General features: G+C 43.3%; 1 protein-coding gene across 1 annotated transcript in view; it reads right to left on the reverse strand.

Moving 5' to 3' along the window:
- reck (reversion-inducing-cysteine-rich protein with kazal motifs) overlaps positions 1 to 17,759 on the reverse strand; it is a 67,422-nt gene extending 49,663 nt beyond the window's left edge. Inside the window, exon 1 of the mRNA XM_087845805.1 lies at positions 17,565 to 17,759. Within this exon, the coding sequence (XP_087701931.1) occupies positions 17,565 to 17,637 (73 nt within the window). The 5' untranslated portion in view covers positions 17,638 to 17,759. The remainder of the gene's footprint in view (positions 1 to 17,564) is intronic.
- Positions 17,760 to 20,337: the final 2,578 nt, after the last annotated feature.

A 20,337-nucleotide genomic window follows, 5' to 3' on the forward strand; every position in this document is an offset into this window, starting at 1 on the left:
GATTAAAACGATAACAAAATAACGCTGAAAACCGATAAAAACCCTGAAAACTATACATTTCACACCTGAGCCTCAACTCTCGCGGCCCGGTACCAAACGACTCACGGACCGGTCCGAGGCCCGGGGGTTGGGGACCGCTGCTGTAGCATATCAACTTCATTCAGAAAGAGAAAGTTAACTGCACAGAATCTCCTCTTATCTGCAGATGATGTGGTTCTGTTGGCCTCATCGGGTGGGGGCCTCCAACCCACACTGCAGCAGACCCCACCCTAGTGTGAAGACCATGGTGAGGCCATGGTCCTCAGCTGGAGAAGGGCAAAGTGCCTACTTCAGCTCAGGCACAGATTTATAGCTGCTCTGAGATTATCACGTTATTCCCAACTGAATAAAAAAAATCAGGTTGTACCCAAATATAAAACTATGGTATGATTATCATCGCTTTTGGCCTTGTTTAATATTTATTCTATATTTTTTATAGTCTTTATTCAAAATAGTTGCCATTTAAAATAAACTGTGTAAAAAGAATGTATCTTCTTCCCATGAAGTTTCCTAATTTATTTTATGATTATTATATTAAACAAACTGCTATTGTTTCCATACATACGTAACTCCTAAAGATGACCTTTACTGCATGTCTCCTCTTTCTCTCTCCTCTTTGCTGTCTCTATCCAATAAAGAAAAAATACTAAATATAATATTTACAAAAACAGAGAGAATGACTGTTCTGCTGTGTGAAATCATTAGGACTGTAATATGGCTAAAACACAATTCTCCCTCATACCAACTAAGATCACAGCAGCTCTGTAAATATGAATTATAAAAAAATAAAACCTTCATTAAAACTAACAATAAAGCCTGAAACAGGCTTTTGAAACCTGAACTCTCCAAGTAAATGGACTGGTTCTTATATGGTGCTTTACACAACTTGCACATCCACCCATTCACACCAGCAACCCAGGCATGCAGACTGGAGCAGACTGGGATCAAACCACCAGCCTTCAAGTTAGTAGGTGACCTGCTGTACCAAGTGCTGCAGCCAGGCCAAATAATACGTAAATGCCACAGATCTGCATGAAGACCAAGCTGTGCGTGTCTGTGTATGTGTGTGTGTGTTATAGCAACACTTTTAATTTAAAATTACAAAAGTTTGTTTGTCCAAATACTTTTACATCTGACTACTTCAGGCATCTAAATTCTTTAAGTTTGAGTTTTAGTCGACTAACTGTGATACGATTATAATCTAAAGCTCGTATAATTGAAATATGAAGCGTAAACGTTTGTTTTTACCATAGAAAGTCGTCCTATATGGCTTACAAAGTGTCTTATTATGGTGTCTCAGTGTGGGGAAAGTCACAGTCATTTCTATCCAGCAGGTTTTCTGTGCACAGCCTGTGATCAGCTGGATTCAACCCCAGTCAACTCAACTTAGAAATACCTACTTGGGTAATTGTTACAACAAATGTATACGTTATTAATAAAAATGATGATTCAATCTTCCTCCCAACCACAAAGTGGTAGCGAGATCTTTCCCATCAATCCAGATCAAAACTTTTGGACACAAAGAGGCTTAAACATCTTCAAAATGACTAAAAGCCTGAACTTACAACTCATACAATACAAAACTGTCCATCGAGCACAAACACAGAAGAAAGGATGTGAGGCACGCAGAGTCAAACATATGCACAGACATTTCCACTGAGAACTACATGCATGCTATGTGGTCCCGTATGCCTGTGCAGAGGATACGTGAAGACCTTTCCACATGATTTTGTTTGCTGTAGCCCACACATGGAAGCAAATACATCACATTCCTTCCTGCCCAATGCATTGGGAAAAAATATCCTCATGAGCTGGAATTTAAAAAATGGTTTGTGTATTACTCAATATAGAAATGTACTTCTAGATCAGCTTGGAGAAAACGTCTGCCTCCTCGAACAACAGAATTGGATGAATTTATTCATTCAACTTTCTTATTCTGCACAAAAACAAAGGTGTATCAAAATGTTTGAACATGCACACGGGCCTGTTTCGTTCTTAGCACCATGCCTGTGTTAGTAATAATCATTCTAAACCCGGGTGGGCAACACGAGAACCTGGGACTGTAATGAAGGGACACCAGAAAGCTACATTCAGCTGGCTCAGTATTAATTCATCATACTAAATAATACTCATTTGATCACACTCGCTGCTAGCAGGAGTAGATGTTAGGCAGTGAAACAGGTATATACTGTTATTTCATTAATGTTCCCAAGAATATTGTGAACAAAATGTACAGATGTTTGCAAAATGTCATAGATTTACTGAAAGTGCTACTGCAGTTCTACCTGTAGGTTCATTTCTTCATCTGCAGGTTTTCAGTTTGTTTTCTCAGTGAGACAAAGTTAGTTTGTTTGGGTTTGAACATCTGCATTACTGTAATCGTCACTCAGAGGGTGTAAGTATCTACATATGTTAAACTTCATAACTCACAATGTTTGCACACATGTAAGTCCAAATATGTCTCCTTATGTGTGGAAATAAGAATAAAAACCCAGCTGAGATCATTCCTGTCTCTCGCTCTCTCTTACTACAATTTCTATGTCTAAAAGCACATTTGACAGACTAGTTATACAATATGGGATCAACAAGAAAAGATTTTTAGAATATCAACAAATTAAATCCATAGTAAAAAGGAAATTTAACCTCAGTCAAGTTGAATTACAAACACCACCAAGCACAGTACATTTTCTTACTCTTAAATCCCCCAAATAATTATCTAAAATATACAGAACACTTTCTAAAATAGATGAATCAATATCCTTCCTATTGCAACGTGGGAAGCAGATTTATCAGTCAGCTTAGACCAAAACGTCTGGTCTCAGATTTGCTTAAAAACCTTTAAATTGATTAAAAATCCCAGTCTGCAATTAATACAATACAAAATACTACATAGAGTGCACTATACAGGTCATCGGATGTTCCAGATGGGCTTTACATCTTCCAACAACTGCTCACACTGTCAAGGCAATACACCAGACAATTACATCCACGCTCTTTGGTTCTGTCCACCAGTGCAGAAGTTTTGGCGCGAGATATGTGAAGACTTATCAAAGTGTCTGAAATGTAAAATTCCAACCTCCCCTTTAGTGTGCTTGTTGGGAAATTTGGATGATGTCACTACAGAAACTAATACAGTCCACATGGTTTTTACTGCCCTATGCATCGCCAAGAAAACGGTCCTCATGAACTGGAAAAATAAAATTAATCTTAATTCTAGCCAATATATAAACCATCTAATAGATCACATTAGTCTCGAGACAGCCTCTGCCACCACATTAGATCAATCCCTCTGGGCTCCTTTGATCGGCTCCATCACCTAGCGGGGGTAGGGAGGGCTTAACCCGGGGGTTGTGTTCATAACCTGGTTAGTGGCTCTGGTCGCTCTTAGAGGGTGTTCTCCTCGTGGCTGCGTGCAGCGGGGCTGGAGGATGGTCTGTGCTGGCGGACGTAGGTTACTGGCCTGGTGGCCTGGCTGCCCCTGAGTGGATCCGGGGCAGGCGTGGGGGTTTGGGGTTCGGGGGTGCTTCGCCTCCATGCTGGGGCTCTGGCTGGGCCTTGGGGGCTTCGGTCCTCGTCGGTGTGTCGCCGAGGTTGTGGGCGGGTGGGTGCACGGGGGCTCAGCCCTGGCGCAGGGGGCCTCTTGTGCATCGGCCTAACTGGGGGGCTCTTCAACTGGCAGGGAGGTTGTTCCATCCTTGCAGGAGTCCACTCTGCAGGTGGGGGAGAGTCATAGGAGAGGTGGAGAATAAACTTAACCTGGGTGTCTGTTGTCCTGTGTAGTCTGGGAGATGATTGAATGTTGGGGTGGGTACAGTTTCCTAAGCGATGGGGTTGGGTGGGCTGCCCTGGGTCCTGTGGGGCTTGGCGGTGCTGCTGCCGTAGGCCCCGGTCTGGATGGGCCTGGGCTCCCTTGCCTTGGTGGATACCAGAGGACGGGGGTGCCTACTGGGGTCAGCGGGGGAGCTGGCCCTAGGGAGGGGCATCCTCCCCTCCCTTCTTTTCCTCCCCATCCCCGGCTACCTCCCTCTTCCCGCTCCACCACACCCACCCACACAGGTAGGGCCTTGGGGTGCGGGTGTGTCACCAGGGTGCAGGGGAGACATTCCCCCCCCCCCCCCCCCCCCCCCTTCCTCTTCTGGCCACCTGTGCCTCAATTTTATCTCACAACTTAGACATTCACATTACTCACACTCTAATAACACACACACATATATATAGGGCCTTGAGGGTGGGCACGTTAACGGCGTCCAGTAGACGGTCTGTGTATTCAAACCTACCTCTGGCGCCGGTGCCCACCTTTCAATTTTAAATCCATGTAGACACTGAGGGTTCTCGGGAGGGGCCGTGCTAACACCATGCTCTCCCTTGTCTTAAATGCACTTTGGAGCAACACGCAGCAACACTACATTTGAGCGGGAGGAGGGAGGTATGGGGTCTTAACACCCCCCCGTTCTCTACTAGCCATCGGGGCGGGGGGGCTGGGAGGAGATGTTGGCTGTCCGATTGGCCTCCCCGCTGCTGCGGAGCCTGGGGCGGTCTGCTTGCCTCCACCCCGGAGGGAAGGGTAACATCTCTTGGGTCTGGGTGCCGTTTCCCCCTCTGGGGGCGAGGGTACCTGGACCCGGGGTATAGAGTATGTTTGGGGAGTGTGATTGTGTGTACATGTCCATTTACGTTTATCCCTACGTTGGGTGAGTGCTGAGTGTTTGTATATGTGTGCATGAGGGTGGGAATGCATGTCTGTGTCTGTGTGTGCCTGTTTGTCTGTGTCTATATGTCAGGTCGGGTCTTAGACTCCACCTCTCTGGGAACTCCCAGGCCCTCCAAGTGTGGAGGCCTATCTCCCCTCACCACACTCCCTGCCGGTGACTGATGCCCTCAGGGGTCGGTGCATTGTTGGTTCTTGGTGTCCGGGGCTGGGCGCTCAGGCATGTACCAGCTCACTCCCGGTGGCTACTTGGCGGGGCCTGGTGCCTGTTGCTCGGTCAGGCCTCTTTCGGGGCGCGGGGGGCCCTCGGGCCTCCGGCCTCTGTGCCTGCGGCTCGGTTCACTCTGGCACAGCTGGCTGCTGGCGGAGCCGGCGGGCACGCCGGTGCAGCCCCCTCTAGCTTCTCCCCGGTGGCTACTGGGTGACCCCTCGTCTGGGGATCCTCAGCCCTTCCCATGAAGGTGGCACGGATGCCGCTCCGGTGGTCCTCCTTGGGCTCTTGCACTCTGGGGCCTCTGGATGTCTGGGGCCTGGATCTCCCCCATGCCTGCTTCATGCCCTGGGGGACGGGGCTATGGCTCTCTACATCCTCTTGCAGACCATTACATGGGAAAACCATTTGAATACAAGCGCGCCGATCCACACAGGTGTGCACACGGGTGTTCACTGTTCGTAGACTTCAATTCAATTCAATTCAATTTTATTTATATAGCGCCAAATCACAACAAAAGTCGCCTCAAGGCGCTTCATAGATACAGAGAAAAACCCAACAATCATATGACCCCCTATGAGCAAGCACTTTGGCGACAGTGGGAAGGAAAAACTCCCTTTTAACAGGAAGAAACCTCCGGCAGAACCAGGCTCAGGGAGGGGCGGCCATCTGCTGCGACCGGTTGGGGTGAGAGAAGGAAGACAGGGTAAAAGACATGCTGTGGAAGAGAGACAGAGGTTAATAACAGATATGATTCAATACAGAGAGGTCTGTTAATACATAGTGAGTGAGAAAGGTGACTGGAAAGGAAAAACTCAATGCATCATGGGAATCCCCGGCAGCCTACGTCTATTGCAGCATAACTAAGGGAGGATTCAGGGTCACCTGGTCCAGCCCTAACTATATGCTTTAGCAAAAAGGAAAGTTTTAAGCCTAATCTTAAAAGCAGAGATAGTGTCTGTCTCCCGAATCCAAACTGGAAGCTGGTTCCACAGAAGAGGGGCCTGAAAACTGAAGGCTCTGCCTCCCATTCTACTTTTAAATACTCTAGGAACAACAAGTAGGCCTGCAGAGCGAGAGCGAAGTGCTCTAATAGGGTAATATGGTACTACAAGGTCATTAAGATAAGATGGGGCCTGATTATTTAAGACCTTGTATGTGAGGAGCAGGATTTTGAATTCTGGATTTAACAGGAAGCCAAAACAGGAGAAATCTGCTCTCTCTTTCTAGTCCCTGTCAGTACTCTTGCTGCAGCATTTTGGATTAGCTGAAGGCTTTTCAGTGAGTTTTTTGGACATCCTGATAATAATGAATTGCAGTAGTCCAGCCTGGAAGTAATAAATGCATGAACTAGTTTTTCAGCGTCACTCTGAGACAGGATATTTCTAACTTTAGAGATGTTGCGCAAATGGAAGAACGCAGTCTTACATATTTGTTTAATATGTGCGTTGAAGGACATGTCCTGGTCAAAAATGACTCCAAGGTTCCTCACAGTGTTACTGGAGGCCAAGGTAATGCCATCCAGAGTAAGAATCTGGTTAGATACCATATTTCTAAGCTTTTCAGCGCCGAGTACAATGACCTCAGTTTTATCTGAATTAAGAAGCAGAAAGTTAGTGGCCATCCAAGTCTTTATGTCTTTAAGACATTCCTGCAGTTTAACTAATTGGTGTGTGTTATCTGGCTTCATGGACAGATAGAGCTGGGTGTCATCTGCATAGCAGTGAAAATGTATGCTATGTCTTCTAATGATGCTGCCTAGGGGAAGCATGTATAATGTAAACAGAATTGGTCCTAGCACTGAACCCTGTGGAACTCCATAATTAACCTCAGTGTGTGAAGAGGACTCTCCATTTACATGCACAAATTGGAGTCTATTAGATAGATATGATACAAACCACTGCAGTGCAGTACCTGTAATACCTACAGCATGTTCTAATCGCTCTAATAGGATATTATGGTCAACAGTATCGAACGCTGCACTAAGGTCAAGAAGGACAAGCACAGAGATGAGTCCACTGTCAGAGGCCATAAGAAGATCATTTGTAACCTTCACTAAAGCTGTTTCTGTGCTGTGATGAACTCTGAAACCTGACTGAAACTCTTCAAATAAGTTTCAGTCATAGGACTCCATCCATCCATGCATCCAAATCACACCTTTCTTGGCTGCTACTTCAAAGCACATTGTGCGCTGTCTGTCCTGCGTGCTGCACAACAACATTCAATATTTAGTATTTACTGCTGTTTACACTTAGCTAGATTAATGCGATGGTGTTGTGTTTAGTATGTTGCTTTGTTTTTTTTGCTTGTTTTCTATTCTTTTTCTCTCAACAGGTGATCCCGGAGATATTTTTTTTCCCCCTTTCTCACTGTCCCTCTCCCCTTCTGTTTTTCTTTTCCTTCCTCTTTCTTTCTCCCTTTCCTATCCCTCACTCATGTCTGTCCCGTCTGTAACAACTGAAAATAAAATAAAATAAATAATAAAAACAAAGGTCGATCAAATGGACCAATACGGCAATGCCATGATGATTCATTTGGCAAAATAAATCCATTGGGTATCCTTGTTGGTCTTCAGACAACAATTCTGACGGCTAAAGAACCAAATGGGACAGGCAAAAAAAATAAAATAAATAAAAGCACAAGTTCACACTGCAATAGTTTTACACCCTTAATATGTACACACTTTCTACAGAGAAAATAACAAAGTCAGTATGATAGGAGGGCAGCGTGAGTCTGTCATTTCAAAGGAGCTGTATCTGTAGCATACCAGTAAATGTTTTCACATCCCTAAAGTTTAAAATCTTAAGTAAAATCAAAGTAATGTGTTGAGTAGTGTAACAAATTACTTTTTCAAGTAAGTAATTAAATAACCTACTGCATTACTATTAATTAAAGTAATGAGTAATGTCTAATACATTGCTTTTTGAGTGTATCATGTGTGTATGGATCAGGAAATGACATAACAAGTACAGGCACAAGCAGAGGGTGAAATGTTAGAACAGCAACATTTCTACTTGACAAATGTCTATAGACTAAAGCATCCTGGGCAACACCCAGAGGAGGAGCACCAGAGAGGAGGAAGAACTCTTTGTAATTAATATGGCTCTTAATCCACTGCCCAGATGCCATTGTTTACTGATGTCTACTGAAGGACAGACAAAAACACCACCAAACAGCTAAAAGTTCAGCTTTGGAACAGAGCATGTCTGTGTCGGTAAACATGACGACATTTAAATCCACCAAGTGGGATATGAGAATTTGTTAGTACGAGGATAATCTCAGCTCATTATGGACCCAGTCAAAACAATACACCTGAGCTAATTTATCTATGACCAGCCGAATGTGTAAGTATGATAACCACTGTAGATAAGGTGCAGATGAGGTGACAGGTTAATGTGAAACACCCATCCATGCATCTATCCATGCATCCATCCATGCATCCATCCATGCATCCATGCATCCATCCACCCATCCACCCATCCATGCATCCATGCACCCATCCATCCATCCATCCATCCATCCATCCATCCATCCATCTATCCATGCATGCACCCATCCATGCATCCATCCATGCATGCATGCATGCATCCATGCATCCACCCATCCATGCATCCATCCATGTATCCATCCATCCATGCATCCATCCATGCATGCATCCATCCATCCATGCATCCATCCATCCATCCATGCATCCATCCATCCATGCATCCATCCATGTATCCATCCATGCATGCATCCATCCATGCATCCATCCATGCATCCATCCATGTATCCATCCATCCATGCATCCATCCATGTATCCATCCATGCATCCATCCATGCATGCATGCATCCATGCATCCATCCATGCATCCATCCATGTATCCATCCATCCATGCATCCATCCATCCATGCATCCATCCATGTATCCATCCATGCATCCATCCATCAATGCATCCATCCATGCATCCATCCATGCATCCATCCATCCATGCATCCATCCATCCATCCATCCATGCATCCATGCATCCATTTTGCACCACTTATCTGGTTTCAGGTCACAGGGGAAGCAGTCTGAGAAGAGAAGCCCAGATTTTCCTTACCCTGGCTACCTCGTCCAGCTCATGCAACCAAGAGATCCCCAGACTCTGCTTCCATTGCAAAGGGTATGGCAGTGGGATTGCGGAGATCTTTAAAGCGTTCCTTTTACAGCCTGCTTATATCCTCTGTTGAAGTTAGCAGCATCACACTGCCGCTGCATACAATGTGAGTAAAGCACTGCTTTCCCCTCCTGACTCGACTGATGATTTGCCAGAATCGCTTTTAGGCCAACTGAAAGTCTACTGTCAATCAGCCACTGTCAGAGCTGCACTCCATTTGGCCTGCTGGGACCTGTCCATCTTAAATGCTTCCATTCAATTTTATTTATACAGCGTGACAACAACAGGTGATTCATACTGTAAGGGACTGATCACTAGGGCTGGACTTCATCGAAGGTGTAAGCACCACAGCAGATGCCTTTGTGTCAAAGTAACTGAAGATAAGAGACAGACAAATATGAAGGAGATTTTCCTGGCCTGGCTTTACAAAGTCAGTTCTGCAGTAGATCAAAAACTGAAGAAAACCATGAATCAACATACGAACACAATTACCTGATGCTGCTGAAGTAAAGCAGAGCAAAGTTACAGAGGTTTCATTAGAGACACGGCTAAGAGTTTTGCAATGTGGCATCATTTGTAAAAGTTTCTTCGGTACTGAACAGCAGAAATGAGGCTTTCTTGTCAGAGGTCATTTTTGAAGAAAAACAAACAAACATAGACAGTGGGCGACAGCACTGTACACAACGGTAGACTGGTGCATATTAAGCAAGCGAATTATGCAGAAAACAGATTTTTGATGGTTAACTGATCTTGAAGTACAACTGGGAGAGAGAAAAATCTGTGCAGGAAGTGTGATTTTTCTCATGGTGGAAGCAAAACAGCCAAGTAAGCGGGAATTCATGACGATGTTGATCAAACATGAAGCGTTCTTTTGCTGCTGGTTCAGTGAACTGTGTTTGGAGAGTGACGAAACGTGCAGTTTCACAATCTGTGAGATGTCCTCTTTCAGCATGCGCTTTGTTTTTACAACTTTTTGTGGAATCCCAGGCATGGACTGAGATGGACCTCATATCTTTACCTCACTAACTAAGAGTAACCTTACGGGCTGTATGAACACTGCTCGCTTCACGTATGATGAGACAGCAGCCATTCAACCGGGCCTTGTAAGGCTGGTGAGGAGTGTGTTTATTAAAGCACAAACAGTGTGTGGTCGTGAGTTTTTGACTGCCCTCCTCTCAACCACTGAATACACGTGTTTGAGTCGTTCTTTGTCACCCTCTCAGTCTGGTTGGAGATCACCTTTTTATAAGATAAGTATAAGATAAAATGAGAACTATAATAAGATAAGCCATTACAATAAGTAAAACCATCCTGCTTCTGAGTGTTCTGCCTCATTACGTTACTCAGCTTCTAATAAAATGAGCCAATGAGCCTTTGTGTCATAGACCATGTTTTCATGAACACCTGTTAAATTAGAAGCTGTGTAAAAGGATGAAGACATGCAAGACTCTAGCTCCAGATAACCAAGCTGCAGTAGTGTGACTGGCCACAAGGGGGCACAAAGGTAAACCCTGAAGGGTCTGGAAGAACAGCTGGGCAGGCACATAAACACAAAAAGGTCCACTTTGAAAATTAATGCAACTGATGGACTAACGACATTGTTGATGGTAAATGGTTCTTATAAAGCGCTTTTCTACTCATCCGAGCACTCAAAGCGCTTCACACAACTTGTGCATTCACTCATTCACACCAGCACATCTTTCTAAGGGCTTTATAGCTAACATTCACACACATTCATACTCTGACGAATGCATCAGAGGGGTTAGTATCTTGCCCAAGGATTCTTGCCCAAGTCTACATGCCCAAGGATATTTGGCTAGGAGAAGCCAGGAATCGAACCACCAACCTTCCGACCAGTGGATGACCTGCTCTGCCACCTGAGCTACAGCCACCTGTAGTTCTGAGAAAGCATTTAAATACTTTCTCAGAACTAAATGAAGAATTCACATGTGCAAACGATGACGTACTGTTGCTGTTGCCAGAAGATGGAAAGAATGTGGACCACATGTTTTGGTTCAGTCCAAAAGAGGAGCAGTTCAGTGGCTTTATAACTGAAAACCGGATCATCACAACAAGACATCAGCATCAAGAAGATTTGAGCCCAGACGACAGCGTGTCACTGACAGCTACACCGGCTGAAGAGAAATCAGGTCTCAGTTTTGCAAGAAGCTCAGCTAGTAGCTGCTCATCAAATCTCATCCATACAGCAGAAAGAGGAAGCAGAGTGTGCTGTTCTGCTTGCATATGCAGCATCCTTAATAATAATAATGGATTGCATTTATATAGCGCTTATCAAGGCACCCAAAGCGCTTTACAATGCCACTATTCATTCACTCTCACATTCACACACTGGTGGAGGCAGCTACAGTTGTAGCCACAGCTGTCCTGGGGCAGACTGACAGAAGTGAGACTGCCATATCGCGCCATCGGCCCCTCTGGCCAACACCAGAAGGTGGTAGGTGAAGTGTCTTGCCCAAGGACACAACGACCAGGACAGAGAGCCCAGATCGAACCGGCGATCTTCCGGTTACAGATACGCTTCCCAACCCCCTGAGCCACGGTCGCCTTGACACAAAGAAAAGCCTTAGGCATTGAAAAGATCGAGACAGCTATTGCTGCTTCTACAGCTAAAATAAAAGTGTTGAATATGAGAGCTGTAAAAGGTTAAGGTTTAGAGTCTTAATGAAGAGGGACTGCAAGATGCTCTCTGTTGAGTGGAAGCTGTAGTTAACAGATGTTAACCGCTAACACATCCAATAATGCCATACCATACAACACCATGCCATATAAGTGCTTTAAAATTAACACAACAGACACAGAGTGCTGTACATTGGGACTACAAAATAAAAATGCATAAGATATAAAACAAACCAATTAAAAAGGTAAAATAACTAAAAGAAAAGTGAAGTCTTGCTAAGGTCAAAAGCCAACGAATAAAAATGGGTTTTAAGATGCTTTTTAAAAAGTGGACAGTGAGGGGCCGGGCTAACGTGCAACAGTAGAGAAAGCCCCGCCCCCTCTGAGCTTCCTCCTGGATCTTGGTACAGCTGGTCAGCTGACCTTAGAATCTGACATCCATGTAGTGATGGAGATGCTCAGAGAGGAAAGGTGCAGCAAGACTGTGACAACATTTTAAAACAAATATAAGACTTTTAAAATGAACTGTGCAGTGAACAGGGCTGATGTGCTCTCCTTCACGAGTTCCTGTTTCCTGTTAAAGTCATGCAGCTGCATTTTGAACCAGCTGCAAGAATAACGATTGATTGACTGTCACATAAAGTGAATTACTGTCATCAGTTTGCCAGTGTTGCCTAAAAAGAAGCGCTTTCATCCTTGCCAATCGCTTTAAATGATAAAAACTGAACACAGCTCTGATTTGACTTTTCCACCTATAACAAGCTCAGTAATAACAGGTTTAGAATATACTTCTGTTGGTTTGGTCCCAAGTCAACAGAGGAGGGCTGACAGGGACCACTGGCTCTAAACACCACCTCTATTTTCTTTTCATTAAAATGTAAAAAGCTTAAAGCCAACCAAGCTAAGGACCCAGAGGCAGCAGGTATAACAAAATGAGCAGTGGCCCTAAAACTGAGCCTTTAGAATAGAGAAGGTTCACAGTTCTGCCAGATGAGACCTGAAGCATTTAAGTGCCCACTGAGTGATGTGATCGAGATTTTAAAATGTTTTGGTCTACTGTTCAAGACAGCGGTTAAATCACGCAGAACCAGAACAACGTGGTTACCAGAATCACACGCAAGAAGGATGTTGTCAGAGACCCTCACTGATGCAGATTTGATGCTCATCTGGAAAATATTTTTCAACTAAATATTTAGAAAACATTATAAAAGAACTGCAGCTTATAATCGGTCTGTAATGAGCCAGGACAGCGTGATCAAGACCAGGCTTCTTAAGCAGTGGCTGCACTGCTGCACATTTGCATTTTGCAGGAACCTCACCAGAGAACAGACTGCTGCTAATAAGGTAAGAACAGACTGCCCTATACTCAGCAAACTTTATTTTAAACAGTCGTCAGGGACAGGATCACAGAGGGACAGATGGGTCTGTGATACCAGCCCTGGTGGTGGAAACATCTTCAATAAGCACTGAAGATGGCTGGAGAGGCGTACAAACAGACATTATGTGGAGTATTCAGAACAAAAGTGTTAAATAACACACGAGCACAGTTATGACTGTCGGCAGAAATCCTATTTGCAACATGTTTGGTTGTGACGCCAGCAGTGGTTTAAACTTTGAAATGACATCTTTTTTTCCACCGATGTTCTGCTCGGTGACGTTGCCTTCTGACAGCAAAGCTTCTGTCATCAGGCTCAGCTTTAGGCCGGCTAGTTTCTAATGGAGCCACAGAGTCCAGGATGATTTGAAGAATAAAAGCTGGTACTTAACTCGTCTAAATATGAGGAGAAACAGTCAGAAGAGACATGGAGCAAACTGAAAGTGGCAAAAAACAGAGCAGCAGTGGAAGGGCCTGTCTGCGCCAACAACAATCACTAAGCCATGTGAAGACCCCAATGATTAGAACCATTAACCCCCAATCACTGTTCCCTCTAAGCTGCGCACTGCTGCCACGTCTCTGCGCAGAAATAAATCTGTGTTGCACACAAAAAAAATCTAACCTGAATTGAAATTAAAATAAATACGTTAACAACTCTGTTCTGCAGTTTTAGTCAGTGACTGGCTGCTCCCGTATGGGATCAGAACGATGCCACCTAATCTTGTGTAGTTAGTGTGTAGTTAGTGTGTAGTTAGTGTGTAGTGTAGTCAATAGTTGTGTTGTGTGTCAGAACAATGAGGCGACTGCTGAGTGTTACAGGTGTTACAGCAGTGACACATCTGCTGCTGTCAGGCCTGCAGGTATCAGGCTGTTGTTCTCCTTCATCTCATAGTGGACAGAAATTATTTTTGGAGTAAATAATTTGTGTGACATCAGATTTGATGCAGAACAGCTGATTGTTCTGTAAATAGTTTGAAATGTTTGTTTAAAAAATGCCTTGGCTGCATTTTTAGGTAAACAGCTGCAAAAAACTTTGTTGTTTCCAAAACTCAGTTACTTTTTTGAAGAAGTAACTATATAATTAATTGCCCAACATTGGTCATTATTTACTGTATTTGCAGACAGAGTTACAGACTCTCTCCCAGACCACAGACTCATCATACAGTCAGAGCTTTATTTTTTTATAAAAAATAAAGTTTTGTTTTCAAAATTGGAGTTCAAGTGATTTTTCCTTCCAATAGTGTTAACATGCTACACAGGTCATGAACAAGATTTGTTTTAAATTTTCATTGTAAGTGGGCTAAAGCAGTTAATTAAAAGTAGTCTAACATAAATGCTGTAATTTGATTACTTTAATAAACATGTAACTTGGATGATTCGATGCTGGCGTGACCACAGTGCACACGTCTGCTGCTGCTCACAGTGGTCCAAGCTCAGGGAGTTTGTGTGTTCAGACACATGAAACATTACAGGGAACGTTGCCCCCAATCATCTCTTCTTATAAAAGACATCTTCCTCCCTCCTTCCTAAGGGAAGTTCAAAAGGATCCCATCTGCACGTCACTGCTGAGCTCCAGTCTATGGCTGATCTCTCATGGAGGAATACCTGCTTCAGCAAATACTGTAGGAAAGACCTAAGTGGTCTGACATAAAGCACAACTTTATGACTCTGTGGCTTTTCATTGACAAGACGGGAATGGGAAGAGTTGCTGACCAAGAAAGGCCCCTAAAGTGTGTTTCCTACTAAAGTGTGTTTCCTACTGGAGGCAGGAATCATGACTTAATGTAGGATAACTGCATGTCTGCTCCTGGAGTTACAACTGGCACGTTTCAGCTAGTAAAGAGGAAACACTTTCACTCGTTAAGGTAACATAAATAGGGTGTAGTGTGTATTTTTGGTGACCGCTTCACTTTGTGAGCATGTCAGTTGTTTTGAATTGTTTAGGTTGCCTTGCAGTAGCTTGCTTGTCTTTAGACTTGCTGTTCAGCCTGATTACTGAAGCATAAAGATGCACAGATGCACCTTGAAGCTGGATTCTTTGTCTGCAAGTGAATCAACAATAAATCCTCCTGCCTGCACTGCTGCAAAGTCACTACACAAAATGAAAGTCATTAATACAACTTTTAAAGAGTTCAGAAATTGGTTGTAGGTGCATCTGCAATACAGCTGCTAACCAAATGGTGTTTAATGACACCCGACATATGAACATCATAATGTGTTGCTCTGAGATTCATTCTTGTGCTGAAAATGTGTGTTTACAATCTACAGCTATGCTGCTGCTGCCTTTGATAGCAATGTGTTTTCAACTACGTCTCTGGGGAGCAAAGTACGGGGGTCAGCAATCTCTGTCCAAACACTGGGAATGCTGGAACTATCAAAGTGAGGGTTTTAAGAAAAATGTATGATATGCTGTCATAAAGTTATAACGTAGAGGCCCGAGGGCCCCCTTTGCCCCAGAAGAGGCCTGACAGAGCAACAGGCACCAGGCTCCGCCAAGTAGCCACCAGGAGTGAGCTGGTACCTGAGCGCCCAGCCCCGGACACCAAGAACCACCAACGCACCGACCCCTGAGGGCATCAGTCACCGGCAGGGAGTGTGGTGAGGGGAGAGAGGCCTTTGGAGGGCCTGGGAGTCCCCAGAGAGGTGGAGTGTAAGACCCGACCTGACATATAGACACAGGCAGGGTCCACCCTGCCTCTCACCTGGCTGGGATAGGCTCCAGACCCCCGCAAGCCTTTAAAAGGATAAGCGGCAGGGAAAGGATCGATACAACATACAACGATCGTTCCTGCTGCATGTTTTGAGAACAGATCGTTGCTGCTAAACTCAAATCAAACCTTGTTTACTTTTATAATTTTTTTGGATTTCTTTCTCATTTTTTTAATCTTTAATTTTTTAGTCTGACAAAAAGCAAAAAATGTTTTTCTGTCTGGATGAAAACGTCTATTTCTGAGTCGATTCAGCAATATCCCAAACCCCGGCCAAGAAACGCAACTCCACTTTAATCTGCTGTTCACCAAACTATAATTAAGCTTCGGAGACTCACGTCTGCTCACAGTGGACATGGAAAGAGAAGGGCTGCCATTTACATCCCTCCTCTTCCCCTCGGGCTGCGTGGACTCAAATTGGTTCCAGATGCGTTTCTCGTGGCTAGCCTCCACAACTGAATCACATCGAGCCAGCAGACGAGAGAAATTTCGCAAAAAACTCAGCAGAGCAAAAATAATGTGTGGAATCTCTACACAAAGTGCGAAGAAAACATCACTTTGACACATGGTGAGAGCCTTACTCCTGTCGCCGGCCTGCCCAACAATACGCACCCGAACGAGGATCTGAGTCTTTTGTTTCTTTCATGTTGAGGACAGATGTGCAAGCGGTGAAAAAAACAGACATTTAGCCAGAGCAAATCCACATCCTGCTCCCATGTGCTGAACATCAAAGCGCTCCAGCTCACACACTGCTACAGCCCCTTTAGAGAAGACCAAGTTCCACAGAGTTGATGAAAAGCATTAATGATTGCTCTTCATTCATGTTTACATCTTTCTTTTATTCAAACAGCATCTGCGGCGCACAGACAGAGACCTAACTCACGACTTCATTTTGTTTATTTAAGTTACACGCGTGTCGGGAACATTTATAGAAGCCGAGCTGAACAGTGATTTGTCTGATAAATAAAACACAGACACACTTCTTCCCAGCAGCTCTGTATATACACTTAAACGCGTCGATCCCTTTTAACTCGCCCACCCGACCCGCTATGTCCGGCCCGTTTCCGTCCTTCACCCGGACGCAGGAACAAATCTGCTCTTCTGAAAGCAAACATTCATAAATGACCAAAGGATACGTTTGGGAAAGAGTTTATATTAACTTTGATCTTTGTGCTTAAAAGCTCGGAGGCTTCTGTGTATTTAAAACAAGACGTCAACTCGATACGTCGCGTCGCAGGAGGGTGAAGCTACGTCCGCCTCAATACTTTCACCGATATTCATGTTATTTAGATGATCGCCCAACATTTACCACTAAATACTGTCGCGTAGGAAAATCTCCAATCACTGTGGAGCTCCAACTTTCCAAGTGTGTGTGTGTGTGTGTGTGTGTGTGTGTGTGTTTAAACCGTTATTTCCACACTTACACATTCCTCGGTGGGCGGTAGCTCGCAGTGTGAACCAGTACAACTTTGTTATTTATCAACAGTGAACCACAATAACACGTTTGGACGTTTACACGCTTTAAAGTTTCAGAATAAAACCTGATGACGACTTTGTGGTGTCTACATTCACCAACATTAAAGTGTCCGGCTGTAAGAGTATGAAGACAGCGGAGTGTTAGTTCATCTCTACGGTGAATGCGGTGCCAGTTGTCACTGAATAAACACAGTCAGAGGTTTTTCAGCACAGCATTAAACAGACGAACATCTGAGTTGGTCGAGTTTAAGAACATAAGGCACACACTCACCCTGAGCTCGCACTGGCCGGCTGTAAAAGTTTACGGCGAGAAGGAAACTGGTTATCTGGAAACACACACGCATCTTATTGAAATCCTAAAGTGCATCGTGGAAAAGAAGACATAGAAAATGCAACATGTTGCTCATTGGATCGCCGCTCGCTCTCTCGCTGCCCTCTCTATCCCTCCCTGCGTCCACAGCCCAGGTTTGGCGACCGCAGAGAGCATGCGCAGACTGAAGCCGGAGTCCGGTTAAGTAGATGTTCCACGTCTGTTCAGTGTATGCTGCCGTTTAACCCTCATGTTTACTGTCATGTTATTATGTTCCTCAGAACACATAAAGGTCTATACTAGTCCGTCCAGTCTGTTAGCAGTCAGTACTGATCAGCTTTGGACTTTAGAACTACTGAGGTCATCAAACACGATCAGAGAAAAAGGCAGAAATCTGACATAAACGACTTTAATCTCAGAATGAACTCACTGAAGAAACATGTCGGATTTCAGGGAGTTTTTGGCCGAGCTGAGCAGTTTTTGTATTACAGACGCTGGCTGCCTACCCATATGAGTAATATACTTATAAGTTACTCTTAGTACAGTGAGAGACTTTAATGAATGTTTACAATAACACACACACACACACACACACATATGTATATATATATACATATATTATAATATATTATATTTATATATATATATAATATATTATATATTTTATATATATATATATATATATAATATATATATATATATATATATATATATATATATATATATATATATATTATATATAATATATATATATATAGCAACATCAGCATTTATGCTTTAATGGCAGTGTGCAGGTAGAAAAACAATTGAACTGGGGGAAAATAGAAAATGTATTTTTCTACTATGGCCAACATAAACTGATACTAGTTGGAAGACTAATCTGACCTATCAGCACTCTGAATTTATATCATAGCAGTAATGAATGGCCATATTCTGACAGAATGACATGAAAAAACCCAAAAGATGTCTTTCATTAAATGCAATGCAGAAATACCTGCATATAGGGTATCTATATATTATCACATGGTCAAGATAAACAGTATTTTGTTTATTTGGACTTTTAGACACTGAAATTTCTTAAATACTTTGCAGTATTTCTCCTCTTAACCTAATATACAGATCAGCAGCAACAAGTGGATCTCCTGGGGCATCTCATTCATGTTCTACCATAAGCAGACAACAAAGACTGTTTCATTGCAGGCATATTGACCTTTTGGCGTACACTCTTCTATACGCACAGTGATCTCATCCACAAAAATAGGGTTCAGTCCATCCTCTGGAAATGAATACATCGCTGCATCTGTCCATTGGTCCATTTCTCTTGTTGGACAAAGGCTAGTCTGACTGCATCTTCCTTCTAAACAGCCCAAGTCTTTTACCAATTCTCTTTAGAGTTCGAACACTTCTAATAGTCTGATTAATATGTGCTAAAGTTGGAAATATTACTTTGTTACCGAATGAACGTTTGAAGAACAGTCTGATTTTCATTTCAGGCACCGTTTCTCTCACTTTGAGAGGTGAACTTTTTGCAGAAGCGAGCTTCTTCCATTATTGTAACCTTTTTTGCATCATGGACCGGCGTGTTGTGGATAAATACAACAAAACAAAACCAGTACCGGTACCAAAAAAAAAGATTTATTCATAACACACAGAAAAAGAACCAGGGAAACCAAGTTAACGAAAAAACAAAAATTATGCTAAACTGTGATAAAAACCCTGAAAGCCATAAATTTCACACCCGAGCCTCAACTCTCGCAGCCTGGTACCAAAAGACTCATGGACCCCCACCGGTTTATTTATGTCATTATGCCCGACCTGGGACATTCTGCATTTCTATTGGTTGTGTGAACAAATGTCACATCACTCTGAGGTCAAAGTTTAAGGCAGCAGTGCTCCCCAACCAGTACAGAGTGGAGCACACATGTGACTCTCCTGTTCCCAAGCAAAGACCAGTACTATTGTGAGATTTTGTAGTTCAAACAGATTTGATCATTTAAAGGTAGAACAACATTGGGACAGGTGTGCCAAAAAAACAACCATTAAATAAACAAACAAACAAAAAGTCTCTCACGTGCCTAAACTAAACACATGAAAAGCTGTTAAAGGAAAAAGGATTCCTATCCCTGCAGGTACTGGGACTGCTTTTCAGACATATTATGCATACAATGTATAGAAGTAAAAAAAAATTATTTATATTGCACCTTTCAAGATAAAAATCACAAAGTGCTACATAGAAGCTAAAACATAAAAATAAAAATCAACCAAAACAGGTTTAAAAAGATGAGTTTTCAGCTGTTTTTTTTTTTTTTAGCAAAATCTGTAGCTTGGAAACATCTTGGGGCTTAAAGGAAATATACAGCTGAATATCATCTGCATAGTAGTGATATGAAATGTCCTTAAAAGTGCTCAATAAGTGCTGAAGAGGAGTAAATACAACAAAAACAATAAAGGCCCCAAAACTGAACCTTGTGGCACACCATTGGCAACAAAAGTAGAAGAACTGTACTTAGAGGTAGCCACAGAAAAGGATCGTTCATGCAAATAGGATTTGAATGAGTCCAAAGCAGACCCTGACCCAGTGTCTCAGAATATGATGGTCCACAGTATCAAAGGCAGAGGTCAGGTCCAACATCAACAGAACGGAGCATCTCCTGCATCACATCTCATCAAAATGTCATTGGAGACTCTAAGAAGTGCAGTTTCAGTAGAGTGAGCTCTACGAAAGCCAGATTGG

This window comes from Neolamprologus brichardi, chromosome 9 (genome assembly GCF_056152115.1).
Source record: "Neolamprologus brichardi isolate AB-2024 chromosome 9, ASM5615211v1, whole genome shotgun sequence".
NCBI lineage: Eukaryota > Metazoa > Chordata > Actinopteri > Cichliformes > Cichlidae > Neolamprologus > Neolamprologus brichardi.